This window comes from Manis javanica, chromosome 10 (genome assembly GCF_040802235.1).
Source record: "Manis javanica isolate MJ-LG chromosome 10, MJ_LKY, whole genome shotgun sequence".
Lineage (NCBI taxonomy): Eukaryota > Metazoa > Chordata > Mammalia > Pholidota > Manidae > Manis > Manis javanica.
The window spans coordinates 85,053,628-85,069,641 of NC_133165.1; the positions used below are offsets into that span (position 1 = coordinate 85,053,628).

A 16,014-nucleotide genomic window follows, 5' to 3' on the forward strand; every position below is an offset into this window, starting at 1 on the left:
GAATTAGGGCTCTAACGCAGGTTTCCTAATTTCCCATCTACCTCTATTTCCATCATGTCAAGTGGCCGCTGTTTATGGTATGAGAGATGAGAGCTTGCGTTTCATTCAACATTGGTGGAAAACCTATTTTTGGTAAGACTAGGATAAATCCCAGGTTCTGAAGTTCACCGTCTAGCAGAGACAGATTTCCATGCAGAGGTAGCTTTAATAATAAAAGTAAGATCGTAATAAATGCTATAAATGGGGTGCAAATGCCATATGAGAATACAGAGGAGGGGAAAATCTTCCCATAGGGAAAAGAGAGATCCAGGGATAGGCGGATGTTGGGGGAGTCTTTTAGTAGGCGCTCAATAAATGTTGCTACCCTTCTTCCTTCATATTATGACCCAGCCTAACTTCCCTTAAGTCACACCACACCCCTCTTTTCCTGAACAGCATGACATTTCATGCCACTGTGCTTTTTGCATCCTAAGTTCTCTCTTCCTGGACTGGAATGTCCTTCCCAGAGAGAACGAAAGGTGCCATGAAATGGAGCTTGGGAGATTCTGAAGCATATGGTTAACAGTGAAGAACACGAGCTATGGAGGCCAGCCTCAGGATCTTCATCGGCAAAAAGCAGATAATAAGTTTCATTTCGTAAGGTTGCTAAGTGGATTAATAGGATGTTCCTACGAAGCTTTTGGTATCACATATGGCCCAGAAAGGCTGCACAGGAAATATTCCCAGCGTTCGTTCGTGCGTACGGACCTTCTCCGTCTGCCCCGCCCAGTCAGCTCCAGGGCGCCCAGCGCGGCGTCCGCGCAGCCACGTCGTCACCTCCCACCTCTCCACTATCCGGTTTACCAGCCCCTGCCCAGTGCGGTGTACCCAGTTCACCGGGCCGCGCCCGGCCTTACCTGCGTCCTCCGATTGGCTTCTGCAGGTGCCTGTCATCCTAGGCCACTGAAGAATGGCTGAGGTGGTGGGGAGGGCAGGGTCTCGGGGAGCGTAGGAAGGGCGGGGACCCGGATGTGTGTGGTGGCGGCGGCCGAAGAGCTAGTGTGCGGAGCTGAGAGGCCTATGGATGAGGAGGACGCGGCGGCCCCGGTAGGCGGGGATCGGGGGCGGGGTCCCGGAGACCTCGAGTCTCCCGGGAGCCTGAGGCGGGAGGCGGGGGGTCCTGGGCGGAGGCTTCGGGGCCAGAGGCGGGGCCTTGCGCTCCGGGCTCTGGGTTTCTTCCCTCAGGACCCTCCTCGGCTCAGTGAGGGACCTGGGGAGACTGGGCGTCACACTGGCGAGTCGGGCCCCGTTACCCCCAGGTCTGTCAGAGTGACCAGGCCGCACCCCGGTTGGGGGCGGGGCCCGGTGCGGCCGTCACTCTGCGATGCCTAGACTTTGGGGTTCTGGACAAGCAGACGCCCCCAGGTCTGGGGAGTCCAGGCCAAGAGCCCGGGAGGGCAGCCCTATAGCCGCCTCTCAGATGCCCGCCTTTCTGGGCCACGTGGTGGCTTGTAGTTACTGCGGAAGGGTGTGATATGTACATTGGGTTGAATTAAACCCAGCCAAGGATAACTAAGCACCTACTGTGTGCAAGGCACTGTCAGGCCTTGATGGAACCCTGTCCCAGGGTTTGGGAGATAGGAAGAGAGAAGTGCCTCCTCCTTCTCACACTTTGGCTCCCAGGAAAATTATATTAATTAATTAATTAATTCCTATGTTAGCACTATTCTTGCTTTAAATACCTATTCCTCTCCGTCCTCCCTGTTACCATCTTAGTGGACGCCATCTCTCATCTGAACTGCTGCAACGACCTCCTAAGTAATTGTTGGCCATTTTAGTTCTTGCTCTTCATATGATCAGTTCTCCAACTAACAGCCTGAATGAGGTTTAAGATGTGATACACCTCAAAATCCTGTTATTCCCTGCTTAAAACCCTCCACAGGTTTCCCATCACACTTCGAATAAAATCCAAACTCCTTAACATAGTCTGTAGGGCCTTGATCTGGCCCCTGCCTTCCTCCCATTCTTTTCTTCTCCCTCACATTCCTTACACAGCAGCCACCCTGGCCTTTGTATTTCTCTACCATGCCAGCTCCCTTCCACCTGAGGACCTGTGTCCTGGTGTCCTGGCTGTCTCCTCTGTCTGGAATGCTCTTTCTTGGGCTTGTCACATGTCTGGTGCATCTCAACTCAAATGTCATCTAAGAGAGGTGACAGCTTCTCTGTCCTCTCTATCCAAAGTATACTTCAGATAGCATCCATCCCGTCATTCTTTATAGGTGACTGCTTTTTCTTCTACTGTCTAACATTGTCATGTCTGTTGATTTACTGTCTGTCATATCTTGCCCACTAGAATGGAAGCACTATGAGAATAGGAATCGCATCCATCTTGTTCACAGCTGTATCCCTGGCACCTTGAACAGTGCGCATAGTAATAGCTCAGTAAATATTTGCTGAACGAAAGGATGAGGATGGAGATTGTGGAGGTCCATCTGGGCAACTGGCTTCAGGTTCCATGCCCTCTCCACAGTCTGGGCTGAACAGGCTGAGGTGTTTTGCTCAGGGCCCTACTTCCTCCTCAATCCCCTTCTCCCCATGACAGCTTTGTTCTCATGAACAAGATGGATGACCTCAACCTGCACTACCGGTTTCTGAATTGGCGCCGGCGGATCCGGGAGATTCGGGAGGTCCGGGCTTTCCGATATCAGGAGAGGTTCAAGCACATTCTTGTAGATGGAGACACTTTGAGGTGAGTTTAGGGGAGTGTGTCCCCCTTTTCCTTTCTGTGCCAGATTGTAGGGATGAAAAATAGTTTTTTTCCAAGCAGAAGACTGTCTGCGCTGTGCTGGGAGGGGTTGCTGTTGACCCTGGAGGTCTTTCTGAGGCACAGCATGTACTCCTTCACCCTGCACTCCCTTCTGCCGTGTCATCGGGTTACTCTGGCTTGGTCCATATTGAAGTGATCACGTCAGGTAGGAGGCTGCTGGTGTCTCAGGAGCTGCCCAAGGACCTTGCTGAGAGGACTTGACTGGGTTTGTGGGTTGTCTGGGTCTCCTGCCAGTGTCTTGGGTTGGGTTTGGTGAAGAGTGGCCATTTCAAAGGCAGTGGGTTTCCTACTTCAGGAAGGACAGTTCTGTAGTGCATCCAGCCCACCTGTGTAAAGATGGAAAGCCCATCCTTTCCAGCCTTTGAGTTGTGTGTTTGTATTTGTTTTCTCTCTCTTTCCTGGCTTGAACCCCTTCCTTGACTCCTGAGCCTCATTCACACAAAGTTGTCACTGAAGAGGGGAAGGAAATAGTGCTGTTTTAGCCCAGAGACAAGAAAGCTGAGGAGTAAGGACTGAATAACTGGCTTCCAATTGACAAAGGGCTTTAGCACAGAGGATAGAGACCAGCCATTCTCCAGCTCCACTGAGGACAGAGCCAGAGGAAAGGAGCCGAAGCTACAGCATGAGGGATTGAGGTTAGACAGGGTTGTGAGACTCCTAATAAGCAACAAAGGGAGGCTCTGCATTCTTTTCCCCATGGAAATGAAGAAGCCAGGCTTGAGTTGGTTTGCTGTGGGTTGGACCCTGGCTGGAGTCAGTGGGAGGGATAGGTGACCCCATGTATCTTGTTGTGGTGTCTGTGCAGATGTCCTGAAGTGTGGCCTGATGGATTCTCTGTGCTGGCCCTCACAGGGTGGGGGTTGGGAATGCTGAGGCCCTCCTGCCGACTCCCAGGCTAAGCTGCTAATGGAACTCCCCCATCATTCCTTCTTCAGTTACCATGGAAACTCTGGTGAAGTTGGCTGCTACGTGGCTTCTCGACCCCTGACCAAGGACAGCAATTATTTTGAGGTGATGGAGGCAGTGGGTGTGCAGAGCTGGGAAAGAGATTGTTAAGCTCCAAGGAGCTCTTGATCTAGTTCTTTAAATTTCCATCAGGGCTGTCCTCTTTGCTGGGAAAGGGCACAGGATAGCATGGTGCCTAATCTGAGAGATAGGTGCCCTGGAGTCCTATCACCCTGTCCCTTCTGCTCTTCTGTTCCTCACGTTGGTGGACTTTGGCCCATATCCCAGACTTAGACCCATGTCTTTTTCTATGCTCTAACCTAAGCCTGCATTTACTGTATTTTCTTGGTTTTTCCATAGCTTGGAAATGATTTTCTAAGTAATTGTGGTAAAGTAGGCCCCTGCTCTCTGCAGTTCTCCCTGCAAGTGCCATGTCTTTCTCTGATCCCTATGTCTTTTATCTCTTTGAGTCTCAGCCCCCTTTGATGTCTAGCTCCCCTCCCTGTACTCCCAGGAGTTCATCCCATTTCCCATCCTTGCTAACTATGCCCTGCTCTCCTCCCTCTAGGTGTCTATTGTGGACAGTGGGGTCCGGGGCACCATTGCTGTGGGGCTGGTCCCTCAGTACTACAGCTTGGATCACCAGCCTGGCTGGTTGCCTGACTCTGTAGCCTACCATGCTGATGATGGCAAGTGAGTTGCCTCCTGTGGGGCCTGTCCCCTTTCCTATGGACTCAGGAATCTTAGATTTTGAGGACTACTTCAAGGTGGCTTTTGCTATGCTATTCCTTCACCTATCTTGGGGTATTTTTTATAGATTTTTCTGATCAGAACAAGCCTCATAGCAACCCTTGGAGGTGTGCAGACTTAGAGGGGAGGGGGAAAGCTCACATAGGACAGAGGTAGGTGCCATTGCAGAGTGACTGGGAGTGGCAAGACAAGGCCTGAGCTTTCAGTACTGGGGAGAAGTTGGGAGGCCAGGCTCAGGTCCTGTGTCTGTGTTGTTCTGTAAACAGGCTGTACAATGGCCGAGCCAAGGGCCGCCAGTTTGGGTCAAAGTGCAACTCTGGAGACCGAATTGGCTGCGGCATTGAGCCAGTGTCCTTTGATGTGCAGACTGCTCAGATCTTCTTCACCAAAAATGGGAAGCGGGTAAGTGGGAACTCCTGGGAGGGATTTACGTGACTTAAAGCTGTCCAAGGATTTGTGGGAGTGATAAGCAAGAGGCTTGCCCAGGGACCTATCTCCTCTATCCAGTTTCAGATATTCCTGGTCTCCTGCATGTAGTAGAAGACACTTCCCTCACCCAGGGAAAGCTGGGACAGTACCCAGACGATAGATGCAGAGGGACACGTTAGTGCAGTGGAGGATGAGCAGAAATTGGGGGGGACAGAACTAGGTGATTTTGGGGAAGGTTTTGAGCATAAAACAACAAGAGGTGGAGATTATGGCCTGGCTGCCTAAGCTGAAGGTCCTTTTTGGATTTTTGACTTGAATGCTTTTGAAGATATGTCCTTTCTGTGTGTTATTTCCCTCATTTCAGTTCTCCTCTCCTTTCCTCTTTAGAGAGACTAGTAGGGGTGAAGAGATGGGATAAAAGCAAATAGAAGAGAGAGACCCCCTCTACCTCCAGCTCTCTTTCTTCTACCCAGCTCCACCTCTAACCCTGGGAAAATCGTTTTCTCAAGCCTTGGTGGAGCGGTCCTACTGCCTCAGCACTTTCCTGCTCCAGCATTCATCACACGCACCAGAAGTATTTGGCAGCAAGTCTGGAGACTTGTGTTTGCCTTCTAGCTCCGTGGATACCTTGCTCAGCCAGGAGTACTTGGCAACTTTTTAAAAACTTGTGTAGTTCTTTTTTTCTCTGATAGTGTGTGTGATAATTGTTGTTGCATCATCTCAGGTACCTTGTGAGAATTAGATGAGCTATGGAAAAGTGATCCAGGTGGCAGCTTTCTCCCTACCTCCCTTTGCTGCAGGTGGGCTCCACCATCATGCCCATGTCCCCAGATGGGCTGTTCCCTGCAGTGGGCATGCATTCCCTGGGTGAGGAAGTGCGGCTGCACCTCAATGCTGAGCTGGGCCGTGAGGATGACAGTGTCATGATGGTGGACAGTTATGAGGATGAATGGGGCCGGCTGCATGACGTCAGAGTCTGTGGAACTGTAAGTATGGGGCTGTAGGGCAGTTGGGGGTTGGGCGGGAGGGCTGGACTGAACACCTGTGGGCCACAGATGTGTGTCTGAATTACTTAGAATGAAGAGTGAGGACAGTGTCTTTTGTAAGGTTTTGGGAACTAGGAATTTTGGCAAGGTAGCCAGAGGCCTTGACATAGTTCTTGGAGTCCAAATCTGTGTTCTCCTTAGCTCTGATTCTGTTTCCCTTCCCCTTCATTTGAGAGCTCAGGCTAGACGCTTTATCCGCAGAACAAATCATAGTTTTCCTTTGGTTCATTTGGTTTCTTCAGCACCTAGCACTCTCTGCTTCCCTGCACACCTGCCTTTGAGAGGCCGGGCTCATTTGGAGACAGGATGCCTGATGCCACCTTTTGGCTTGACCCCAGCTCAGCTGGCCCAGGCTTTCCATTCACCATGTCATGGGACAGGTGTGATCATAAGTCCCACTTATGTAGGGGGAAGTTCTTTGAGGACTTTTTTTGAGTGGTATCAGTGTCAGTCTCTTCTGTCTTCCCCCCAGTCTTACAGAGGGTGAGAATATAAGCAGGTGAAGATTCAGTGGGAATTCTTGACCTTCTAATACTTGCTTTTTTATATATCTTCTCATCATTCCTGCTTTAGTGTCTCCTTGAATTTTAAACTCTCTTGGGAAGTGTATGGACCCTGAGAGAGGGAAATTCTTCTTATCTACGCTCTGCGCCTCATGCTGGCTTGGGAGTGAATGGATGCTGAGTCAGGGGTCTGGCCCTGACCTCTAATGGGCTGCCTAGGCCTCCCACTTTGAATTGTCCCTCTGCTGCCCTCTTGCTCTGGACTCAACCTTTTTCTCCGCCCTCTGGCCTTCTCACCCCAACCCAGGCTGTTTTCAGTTCAGCCTTTGATAGCAAAACAGAAGCAGTGGGGGGTGGGAGTGGATTATGAACAAGGCTCCCCCACTTCTGGAGTTCAAGGTGAGTCAAACTCAAGGAAAATGGCAGAAAATGTGCCCTCCTGCTGCTTCTGACGCTCTATACCCCCTTCTGTCATTAGGGAACAAGGACTGCTGGGCCTATGAGCCAGACCTCAGATGCCCACTCCTTCACCTTCACCTCTTTCCTTTCTCTACCTCTTCTACCATCATCTTGACATCTACAGAGTTGAACTTGGGACTGGGCCAGGGCAATGTTCCAGCTCTTGTCCCTGACCTCTCAAGAGTGTTTTCCTGGCATCCTTTCTGTGCCTGGACCTGCCCCCATTCTGCTCCCAGCTCCTCCCAGGCAATCTTTTCTAACTGATGTAGAATCCTGAAGACAGTTATAAATAGCTTTCCTTCCTCTCTGCCATCTCTTAGTACCCTCAGGTCATACATTTAAGAATTTTTTCTTTCTTAGACATAAGCTGTTGAGTTTAGCTCTTCTCTCAGACCCTGACCCCACCCAAGCTGTTGGGACAGCTGGCAGGGTAGGCATACTACTCCCTGAGCACTTGCTCCTCTGGGGCAGACTTGGGCATGCACCTCTTGAAGAATATATGCCTCTCTTTGATCTTGCCCAACTACCCCATTTTTCAAATGAGGGTGACTTAACTCAGTTTCTTCCATCTCTTTAGCCCTCAACCACTTGTTTCTTGGCTTTTCCCACCTTGTGCCTTCTGATCATCTATTTTATTTCTGATCCAGTGGGTCACAGTTGTGTAGCCTGGAGAAACCTGGGAGAGGTCATTTAGGCCATGCCTGTGCCTCCTATTTCTAATGATGTATAGCACAGCAGTTTTTCTTCTTGTTCTTTCTCTTTTTCATGGCCCCCTCTGTGGCAAGCCCTTCCCTGGAACCTCAGACCTCTGCTGTTGAAGCCTGTTTCTCCTGCCCTGGGTGATGCTCCCATAGAGAGTCCTAGAACCATAAAGGTTTGGGAGAGGCTTTGATGTCATATAGTCCAGGGTTTCTTAATGTAGAGACTGGTGGCATTTTAGGTGGTGAGACAGTTCCTAGATGTGTAGGACGTTTAGCTTTCCTGGCTCGCAGACACAGGATGCTGGCAGTCCCCTCCCCTAGTCATTGTGATAGCCTTCACATTCCCAAATAGCCTCTGTTGATGGAAAGGCAGTCCCAGAGTAAAGTGAAGAGACTTGCTCAAATGTCAAGCAACAAATTAGTAGCAAAACTAAGCCTAGATATTCATTCTTTGACCCTCCCACCCATGGCCCTTTCCACTCTCTAATTTCTGCTATTCCCTTCTACCTAAGTCTGTCCTCCTCCCACCCCTTTTCTGAAGACAAGTCTGGACTTCCTGGGCTTAAACTCCCACATCCCCTGGGATTCTCCTGGCTAGTTTTTTTTAGCCAATTCCTTCTAGGTAAGTTTCCTTGACTGCTTTGGAATTCCTTTACTCCTAGCCCTTTCTCTCAGTTTTGGAGTCTCAATTATCCTCTCTCTTCCTTCTCACTGGTTCTTCACATAAAAAAGAGCTAATTTGATTCTTGACCCTTTTTTTTCCTTTAACATTTCCTTATGAAAAATTCCAGACATACAGAGAAGCTGAAAATGCAGTACAGTGAAAACCTGTCCATCCACTGTCTAGATTCAGCAGTTGTTAGTTTAGTTGTGTTGTTCGAGCTGAGTATCTGTATACAGACAGACCTGGCTCTTTCTTGAGTGGAATTTTTCCCCTATTACCTGTGGCCTGTTTCCCCTCCTAAAGAGCGCCCCTTCCCAGAGCTCTGAAGTGTTGAAGAATTGCTGCTGTGTTTGCTTAGGGATGGGGGTGTTGTTCCTTATTTCATCCCTGCCTCCAGGCCTTGCAAAGTGAGGTAATGTGTGGAGGGTGGGGGGGCCCTAGGTAAAGCTGGGGGATTAGATTCATTCTGTCTTTGTTTCCTATTCATCGCCCCTTTGACAACTCCTTAGTGACAGGGCAACAACTTTGGTACACAAATTGGGGTGAATGAGGCATCGCACTCCCAGGGTCCTCCCCAGACCCAACCCAGGAGAAGACCGTGTTGGGACCTGAGCTGGCTGGTGGGGAGCATGTTTGGTTCCTGTTTCAGTTGCTTCAAGGCCCTGGAGGCACTGAGCCCTCTTGCTCCTGTCAAGAGGGATTAGGGTCTCTGCTGGCAAGAGGAGAAGGGTAGATACTAGCAGGAAAGAAGGTGCTACCGGTACAAGGGAGGAGTTGGGGTGCAGTAGACTCTGTACACTCTAGCCTGCAGCCTCCACTCTGTGGCATCCAGTTCACCTGTTTGGCCTCATGAGGCTTTTGTGTGTTGAGGCTGGTGCAGAAAGCAGGGGGCTTGAGAACCCAAGGAAAGGGTTCCGCCTTCCCCCACTAAAGTTGTAGAAGAACATGTTTATTGATTAGACATGATTTGAGGAGAAACACTGGGAGGACAGTTGGTTGGCCCAGGTAGAGAAATTTGAGGACTCATCATCTGCTGTAGGGAAACAGTAACCAGTCCTGGGGCCCTTCTGGTTAGGGGCTGTTTGAGTTGGAGGTAAAGGCTGAGATGAAAGATCATTTCCTTCTTTGTGACTGGCAGTTCCAGTCTGTTGTAGCTTTGGGATGGCTTAATGTTTAGGGAACACTAATATGTTGGCATGTTCCAGTATAACCCCCATTTCCTGATTTAGGGAAAGGCAGAAATGTGTATTGATCCCCTGCCAGGTGTCAGGTGCCATGCTGAGCACTTGACACTTACCCCATTTGGTCTTCCCACCCATGTTTGGAGATGAAAGTAATAGTATGCCTATTTTACTGATGAAGAAATTGAGTCTTAAAGAAGTGAAGGTCACTTGCTCAAGGTCAGTGGCTAGTAAGTAATAGGAGTTAGGATTTGAACCCAGGTCCTTTTGATTCTTATTCAAACTAAGAGTCGTCTGAGACAGATAGAGGGACCAGCATCGAGATTCTAGCAACTCTGACTCCAGGGGCCAAGCCTACCATCTCCTCTAGGTTCCCAGTAGCCCTAACACACCTAGGAGGGAGTGTTAAAATGCAAGGATCTGTCAGGGAGGCCAAACTTCCCCCGCCTTGCCCTCTAATGCTCTGAGATGGCTGGAGGGCTGGAGAGGACTTTGCCGGAAGCGGGAGAGGATTAGAGAGGAGCAGAGGAATTGGGCTACTCACACCAGGAGGGTTGGGTGGTTCCTCTCTTGAAGAGGGCAGACTGTACGGGGACCTAGTCTTCCGGGCTGTCAGCAGTCTGAACTGCTCTGCAGGTGGGGAGTGGGTTGTAGAATACCATTACTGTTTCATCCTCCTGGTCTTCCCCTTAAGGAAGCGTCCCACCCTATCCGTAGACCAACTGTAGTGCTGCCCTCCTCAGAGTTGAGACAGAAGGAATGGTTGGGCGGGTTTTTCCCAAGGATCAGGATCTGGATCTGCTGTCTCTTGGCTCTGGAAGTGGAGAACACTGTGTTTCCTACACTGAGGCCAGTTGGATGGAGTGGGTCAAGGGCAGCTGTGGGGTCCCCCACCCAGTTCTGCAATTTTGGTTGGGAGAGTGGGCTGGGGGCTGCGCAGACAGGGTGGAGTGTAACCTAGTTACTGTGCATCAAGCCCCACCTCTCGTGGTTTGTGGGCGGATGCAGAGGAGGAACCCAGGCTGAGCAGGGAACACAGAGGACCATGAGCAGAATTCAAATAATGTGGGCCTTAACTAGTACCCAGTAAATCAGAAGACAATCTGTAGGGGCCCCCTTTTGGAGGAAAGAAAGCAGTGTGATGTAATAGAGAATACTTAGGCTAGGAGCGTAAATAGAAGAGCCAGTGTACCTTGAAATGTGTAAGTCCCTGGATGTAGGAATAGAGGAGAAAGAGCTTGGGTGTGGATGTAGGTGTTCTGTCGTCTTTCTCTTGCTTTTCCCTGGTCATCCATCCCAGTCTCCAGTTCTCTCTGGAGAGGAAGGGAGGATGGACTCGAAGGGACAGGGCTTTGGGGATCCAGAGCTGAGAAGGGGACCAAGTCCCTCTATCTCCTCTCTGAAGGGGATAGTGAGGGTGCAGGACCTGCCTGTGCTGGAGACGTGTAGACCTTCACACTGGTGCAGGCAAGCCTAATGCCTTCCTGTTCAGGCAGGAGTTCAGTGTGGGGTGAGAGGCCAGCATCCCAAGGCTTGCCAGGGATAAGTGGAGGAGGTCCCTAGGGAGTGTTTTCTTCAGGACTGGAGGGCTGGGAAGGTAGAAGAAAGTCTGGAGGGGCAGTTTGGCTAATTAAAAAGGGATTAAGGAATCCCAGGTGATGCTGAGGGTGGAGGAGAGAGGGGATGGGGTTGAGTCATAGCCCCACCATTACCATGACAACTGATAAATAAATCCTCCCAGATTGGGGGTTGCTGCCCCATCATGCCCAGGCAGGACCATTGTGGGACTGAAGAACCCCAAGAGCCCATCAGTCATCTCCCCTCTCTTCCAGCTTCCACACCCCTGCGCCAGCTTGAAAGAGCCACAAGAGGCCAGGGACAGGAAAGCCTGCTTTTCTATCTTTGTTCCACCCACTCCCCTCCCTCCCATTAAAGCGAAGGAGTAAAGCTGGTTGTCTTGGGTTCCCTGGCTCCCCACAGCATCTCCTGACCCAGCTATGAACAGCTCTTGCAAGACCAGATAAAGACCTTGAGTTCCATCCCAGGCAGAATTGGTTTCTGAGCTCCCCTCCCTCAGATATCTGGAGTTGGCCCCCAACCTCTGCATCCTCCCTGTCCCCACTGGGCCCCTGAGAAAGTTGTCAGGTTCCTCTCAGCTTGGTCTTCACTTCCTCTCTCTGTTTAGGCCGCTGGGTGGACCTTTCCGTGCAGGGTTATTCAGGGAGGTGATGACCTAGCCTAGAGACTCCTACTGAGGTCCCCAGGACCCAGCCATTTGGCTGCTGTGCTGCTCTCCCTCCTCCCCCAAAGCAAGGAGAGGGTCTTTGGCTCAGTAGGCAGGTGGGCACAGTGTTCAGCAAGGGGTTCAGTCCTCTTGCTCATGCTGCCACCTTCACTACCCCCACTGCACTCCAGTCCTTTTTTTTTTATTAAGGTGTTATTGCTATACACTCTTATGAAGGTTTCACATGAAAAAACAATGTGGTTACTACATTTACCCATATTATCAAGTTCCCCCCCATGCCCCAGTGCAGTCACTGCCCATCAGTATAGTAAGATGCCACAGATTCACTATTTGCATTCTCTGTGCTACACTGTCTTCCCCTGTGATCCCCCCACACCATGTGTACTAAACATAATACTCCTCAATCCCCTTCTCCCTCCCTCCCCTCCCACCCTTCCCATCCCTCCCACCCTCTTCCACCCTCTCCCACCCCTCCCCTTTGGTAACTGCTAGTCCCTTCTTGGAGTCTGTGAGTCTGCTGCTCTTTTGTTCCTTCAGTTTTGCTTCATTGTTATACTCTACAAATGAGGGAAATCATTTGATACTTGTCTTTCTCTGCCTGGCTTATTTCACTGAGCATAATGTCCTCCAGCTCCATCCATGTTGTTGCAAATGGTAGGATTTGTTTCTTTCTTATGGCTGAATAGTATTCCATTGTGTATATGTACCACATCTTCTTTATCCATTCATCTACTGGTGGACACTTAGGTTGCTTCCATATCTTGGCTATTGTGAATAGTGTTGTGATAAACACAGGGCGCACTCCAGTCCTTTTGTCCTTGCTGGAACATGGAAGCCCACATTGTGCCTCTAGGATCTTTTCCCTCTCAGCTAGGGGTTTTTGTCAGACCCAGGAAGCTGGTCTCCAGACTCCCTTTCCCTCCCACCCTGCCTCTTCCCCAACAGCTACTGGAGTACTTGGGCAAGGGCAAGAGCATTGTTGACGTGGGTCTGGCCCAGGCCCGGCACCCACTGAGCACCCGTAGCCACTACTTCGAGGTGGAGATCGTGGACCCAGGAGAGAAGTGCTACATCGCCTTGGGGCTGGCCCGCAAGGTGGGCACTTCTTAATCTCTAGTAGCTCAGCTCTGGGGCTGTTGGGATGCATCTGGGAAGCTCTTGGAGGAAATTGTTGGTGGGGGTGGGAGGGGCAGTAGAGCGTGGGTCTTCAGCTGAGACAGAACACAACTATATATGCTGTGAGAGTACAAACCCCACGTGACCTGAGGGAGTGTGGGTGTGGGGCGGGGACAGCCTGTAGCCCTGGTTGTGGAAGCCACCTTCTTACCTTCACTGCATCCCCTGCAACCTTAAGTGCCTGAAGGATGTGAGAGGCTGCAGGGGTGGTGAGCAGCCATCTGGGTTGTAGCCTGTTGGAGAAGATTGAAGTTTCAGATGCCACTCTCTTCTGTCCTCTTTTTTGTGTGTGTGGTACCATAGATTTTCTTTTTTCTTCTTGGTTCAGGATTATCCCAAGAACAGACACCCTGGCTGGAGCAGAGGGTCTGTGGCTTATCATGCAGGTGCGTGGGGACTGCCCTGGGACACCTCAGGCTGTCGGGGATGTAGAGGCACAGGGACATCCATTTCCTGGCCCTTCACAAATGGCCTCTCCAGCATCTGGTGGGAGAGACTTTTTCCTTTGCCATCTCATCTTCCTTTCCCAAGCTGCTAGAGCTCTCCCCTCATCTGTGTTTTTCCTTCCAGTCCTAAAAGCCAGGGTTGCAGAACAGGGGCACAGGATCTAGGCCCTGAGTGGACATTCCTGGCCTCTGAGTTGGCTCCCTCTGTGCCCTTCCTGCAGATTCTACAGGGTCTCTTTTTGGTTAGCTTGATTTCCTTTAGGGCTTTCTTTAGAAAGAAGTTGCCCTGAGTTCCCGGTCCCACCTCCCTCCACTCTCCGACTAGCTCCCCTGAGGGAGATAAGCTCCCCGTTAGTCCCTTGAATGTGTCTCTTTCCTTTTATTTGGTACCCTCTACCTACCCTTGTATCTACAGCTTTATTTCACCTTGCTTCTCCCTTCCTTGGGGCCAGAGAGGGAGGTGGGGAAGTGTTAAGCTTCAAGGAGGGGCCTCTCTGGGGAGTGTAGAAGGGGGTCAGCCTTTCCTTCAGGTATGTGTCCTCTCCCCTGCCTCCCACAGATGATGGGAAGATCTTCCATGGCAGTGGCGTGGGGGACCCCTTTGGCCCACGCTGTTACAAAGGGGATATTATGGGCTGTGGAATCATGTTCCCTCGAGACTACATTCTGGACAGCGAGGGTGAGTGGGGTGGGGGTGGGGCCAGCCAGGCTGGGTTGGGCAGAGGGTGAGGGAGTACCCACCGGAGCTCAGGTGTCCTGACCTCCTAGGTGACAGTGATGACAGTTGTGACACAGTGATCCTGTCCCCGACTGCCCGAGCTGTCCGGAATGTCCGGAATGTTATGTATCTGCACCAGGAAGGGGAAGAGGAAGAGGAGGAAGAGGAGGAGGAAGAAGATGGGGAAGAGATTGAGCAGGAGCATGAGGGCAAGAAGGTGGTGGTGAGTGGGGAGGCTTGGGGTTGGACCAGGCTTCTTGGGCCTGGGCAAGGCTTGGCAGTGGGGGGCAGAAGGCGCAGCTAGGGCAGGGAAAGGGGAAGGCTGGCTGGCGCTGCTGTGGGTGAGCTCCGGAGCCCAGGTTCATGAGGGCAAACTGGTTGGGAGCTGGTTTCCAGCCTTATGACGCCCTCTTGTGGTCACCTCGTGTCACCCTGAGTCTCTCCTACAGCAATTCTGGGGATTGGGAATGATTGGGGTTCAGACCTGTGTAGTTCCTGCATCCTCAGAGAAGAGGCCAGAGCCAGCCTGCTCCACTCTTCTCCCTACCTCCACCCCCAGGTTTTCTTCACTCGGAATGGCAAGATCATTGGGAAGAAGGATGCAGTTGTACCTTCTGGGGGCTTCTTCCCTACCATTGGAATGCTGAGCTGTGGAGAGAAAGTCAAAGTGGATCTGCATCCCTTGAGTGGCTAGGGGCTTCTCCCCTAGACCTGCCCCTTTTCCCTCTCCTCACCCTTGCAGAGCCAGGTACCCACTTCCTGACTTCCCTGAGGATTTGTTTACCTGGCAGGCCCTGGGGCGGGGGGGGCATAGTCACTCTGCCCCTGCCAGATCAGGTCCCTGCCAAGCTCGTCTGTGCCCACGTTTCTGACCTGGTGCAACCTCTCTTATCAGTCCCTGGGCCCGAGTTCCTGGTTGGACAGGATCAGGCCCAAAGAATGGTGTTGCTCAGTGGTGGGTCTCATTGCTTTGGCCAGTGGGCTCCTACATTCACCTTTGCCCACTGGCCCATGTGAGTGGAGAGGAGTGAGCACCCTGTCTCAGCTGCTATTTGGGCATGAGGCTTTACAGAGTGGAGGAGAGACAACCCCTCCCTGTTTACTGCAGTATTTTTCCTTGTATTTTCTTTTTGTTCTCTGTTCCATCGTGTAAACCAGTTGCTGCTGTCATCCCCCCTAGCTGGGCTAGGGAGGCTCTTTTTGCCCCCGTCTCTCCTTCCACTGACTGCTATCCCAGTAAGACTACTCTAGGGTCTCTGTTTTGTCCTCTGAGAGCCAGCTTTCTCCCCGACTACCTGTTCGGCCTCCGTAGTCCCACAGAGAATCTGAGTCTCTGGCTCCCCACAGCTATACACATAGGTGGGTGCCCATTACATGTTTGATGGAGTAAGAGAGGGGCTGTCTGGTGGGGGACTAGGGCCTTTGCTCCCATCTGCCCCTTGCCATTCTCTGTTCACCTGTGGCACCCTTGTCCCTAGTTCTCTGGGCTGCAGGCTGAGACTCCATAGCATGTCTCTCCTGCCATGGTGAGGGTAAGACCCCAGAGCCCTGGCCCAGGGAGCCCAAAAGGCAGCTTAGCCCCTTAGTACCCTTCTCTGCTCCACCCCTGCCTCTGTGCCCAGCTTGCTGCCTGTGCCAGTTGCTTCAGTGTTTGACTCTAGCATTTACGTGTGTGCCCCTGCACCAAACCCTCCTATCTCATATCCCCTTGACCCCCAAACCCCTCTACATACAGTGACTTCTGGGAGGAAGAGGGAGCAGGAGCTGTTGGCCTTGGTTTGCACAGAGTGGTAGGACTTTGGGGAAAGGGGGTGAGCTGTTGTGCTGCTGGGGTCTCCCCTTTGGCCCTCCCTTCAGGCCCTGCACTATGATGTATGAAATGTATGTACAGACCACAGATGTTTATACAGCCAATAAAGATGGAGTTTCCATATTTATCAGCATG

The 16,014-nt window shown here is 51.4% G+C and overlaps 1 protein-coding gene and 1 long non-coding RNA gene across 5 annotated transcripts; one reads left to right on the forward strand and one right to left on the reverse strand.

Annotated features, from left to right (window-relative positions):
* Positions 1-943: 943 nt before the first annotated feature.
* On the forward strand, positions 944-16,012 carry SPRYD3 (SPRY domain containing 3). Of its 4 annotated transcripts, XM_017669834.3 has the most exons (11): positions 944-1,086; positions 2,582-2,728; positions 3,742-3,817; positions 4,320-4,444; positions 4,768-4,903; positions 5,731-5,916; positions 12,675-12,824; positions 13,234-13,291; positions 13,911-14,030; positions 14,120-14,292; positions 14,629-15,011. In XM_017669834.3, exons 1-11 carry the CDS (start codon positions 1,064-1,066, stop codon positions 14,761-14,763), a joined length of 1,329 nt encoding a protein of 442 aa, XP_017525323.1. In that variant the 5' UTR covers positions 944-1,063; the 3' UTR covers positions 14,764-15,011. The 4 variants fall into 4 exon arrangements, with proteins under 4 accessions (XP_017525323.1, XP_073069591.1, XP_036848109.2 ...); XM_073213490.1 differs by lacking the exon at positions 14,120-14,292 and having other exon boundaries at positions 14,629-16,012; XM_036992214.2 differs by lacking the exons at positions 3,742-3,817; positions 4,320-4,444; positions 14,120-14,292 and having other exon boundaries at positions 14,629-16,012.
* On the reverse strand, positions 11,986-14,204 carry LOC108402982 (uncharacterized). Its single transcript, XR_001854576.3, has 3 exons — positions 14,093-14,204; positions 13,057-13,138; positions 11,986-12,550 (listed from the first exon to the last, which is right to left on the reverse strand). It is a non-coding gene; the product is annotated as an uncharacterized lncRNA (long non-coding RNA).
* Positions 16,013-16,014: the final 2 nt, after the last annotated feature.

What these genes read in the sequence shown, in the direction of transcription:
- SPRYD3 (XM_073213490.1), top strand. Translation starts at nt 1,064, where the DNA reads ATGAGGAGGACGCGGCGGCCCCG. An exon ending in TACCATGCTGATGATGGCAA is followed by an intron (nt 4,445 to 4,767) that starts GTGAGTTGCCTC and finishes TTCTGTAAACAG; the next exon opens with GCTGTACAATGGCCGAGCCA. An exon ending in TCACCAAAAATGGGAAGCGG is followed by an intron (nt 4,904 to 5,730) that starts GTAAGTGGGAAC and finishes CCTTTGCTGCAG; the next exon opens with GTGGGCTCCACCATCATGCC.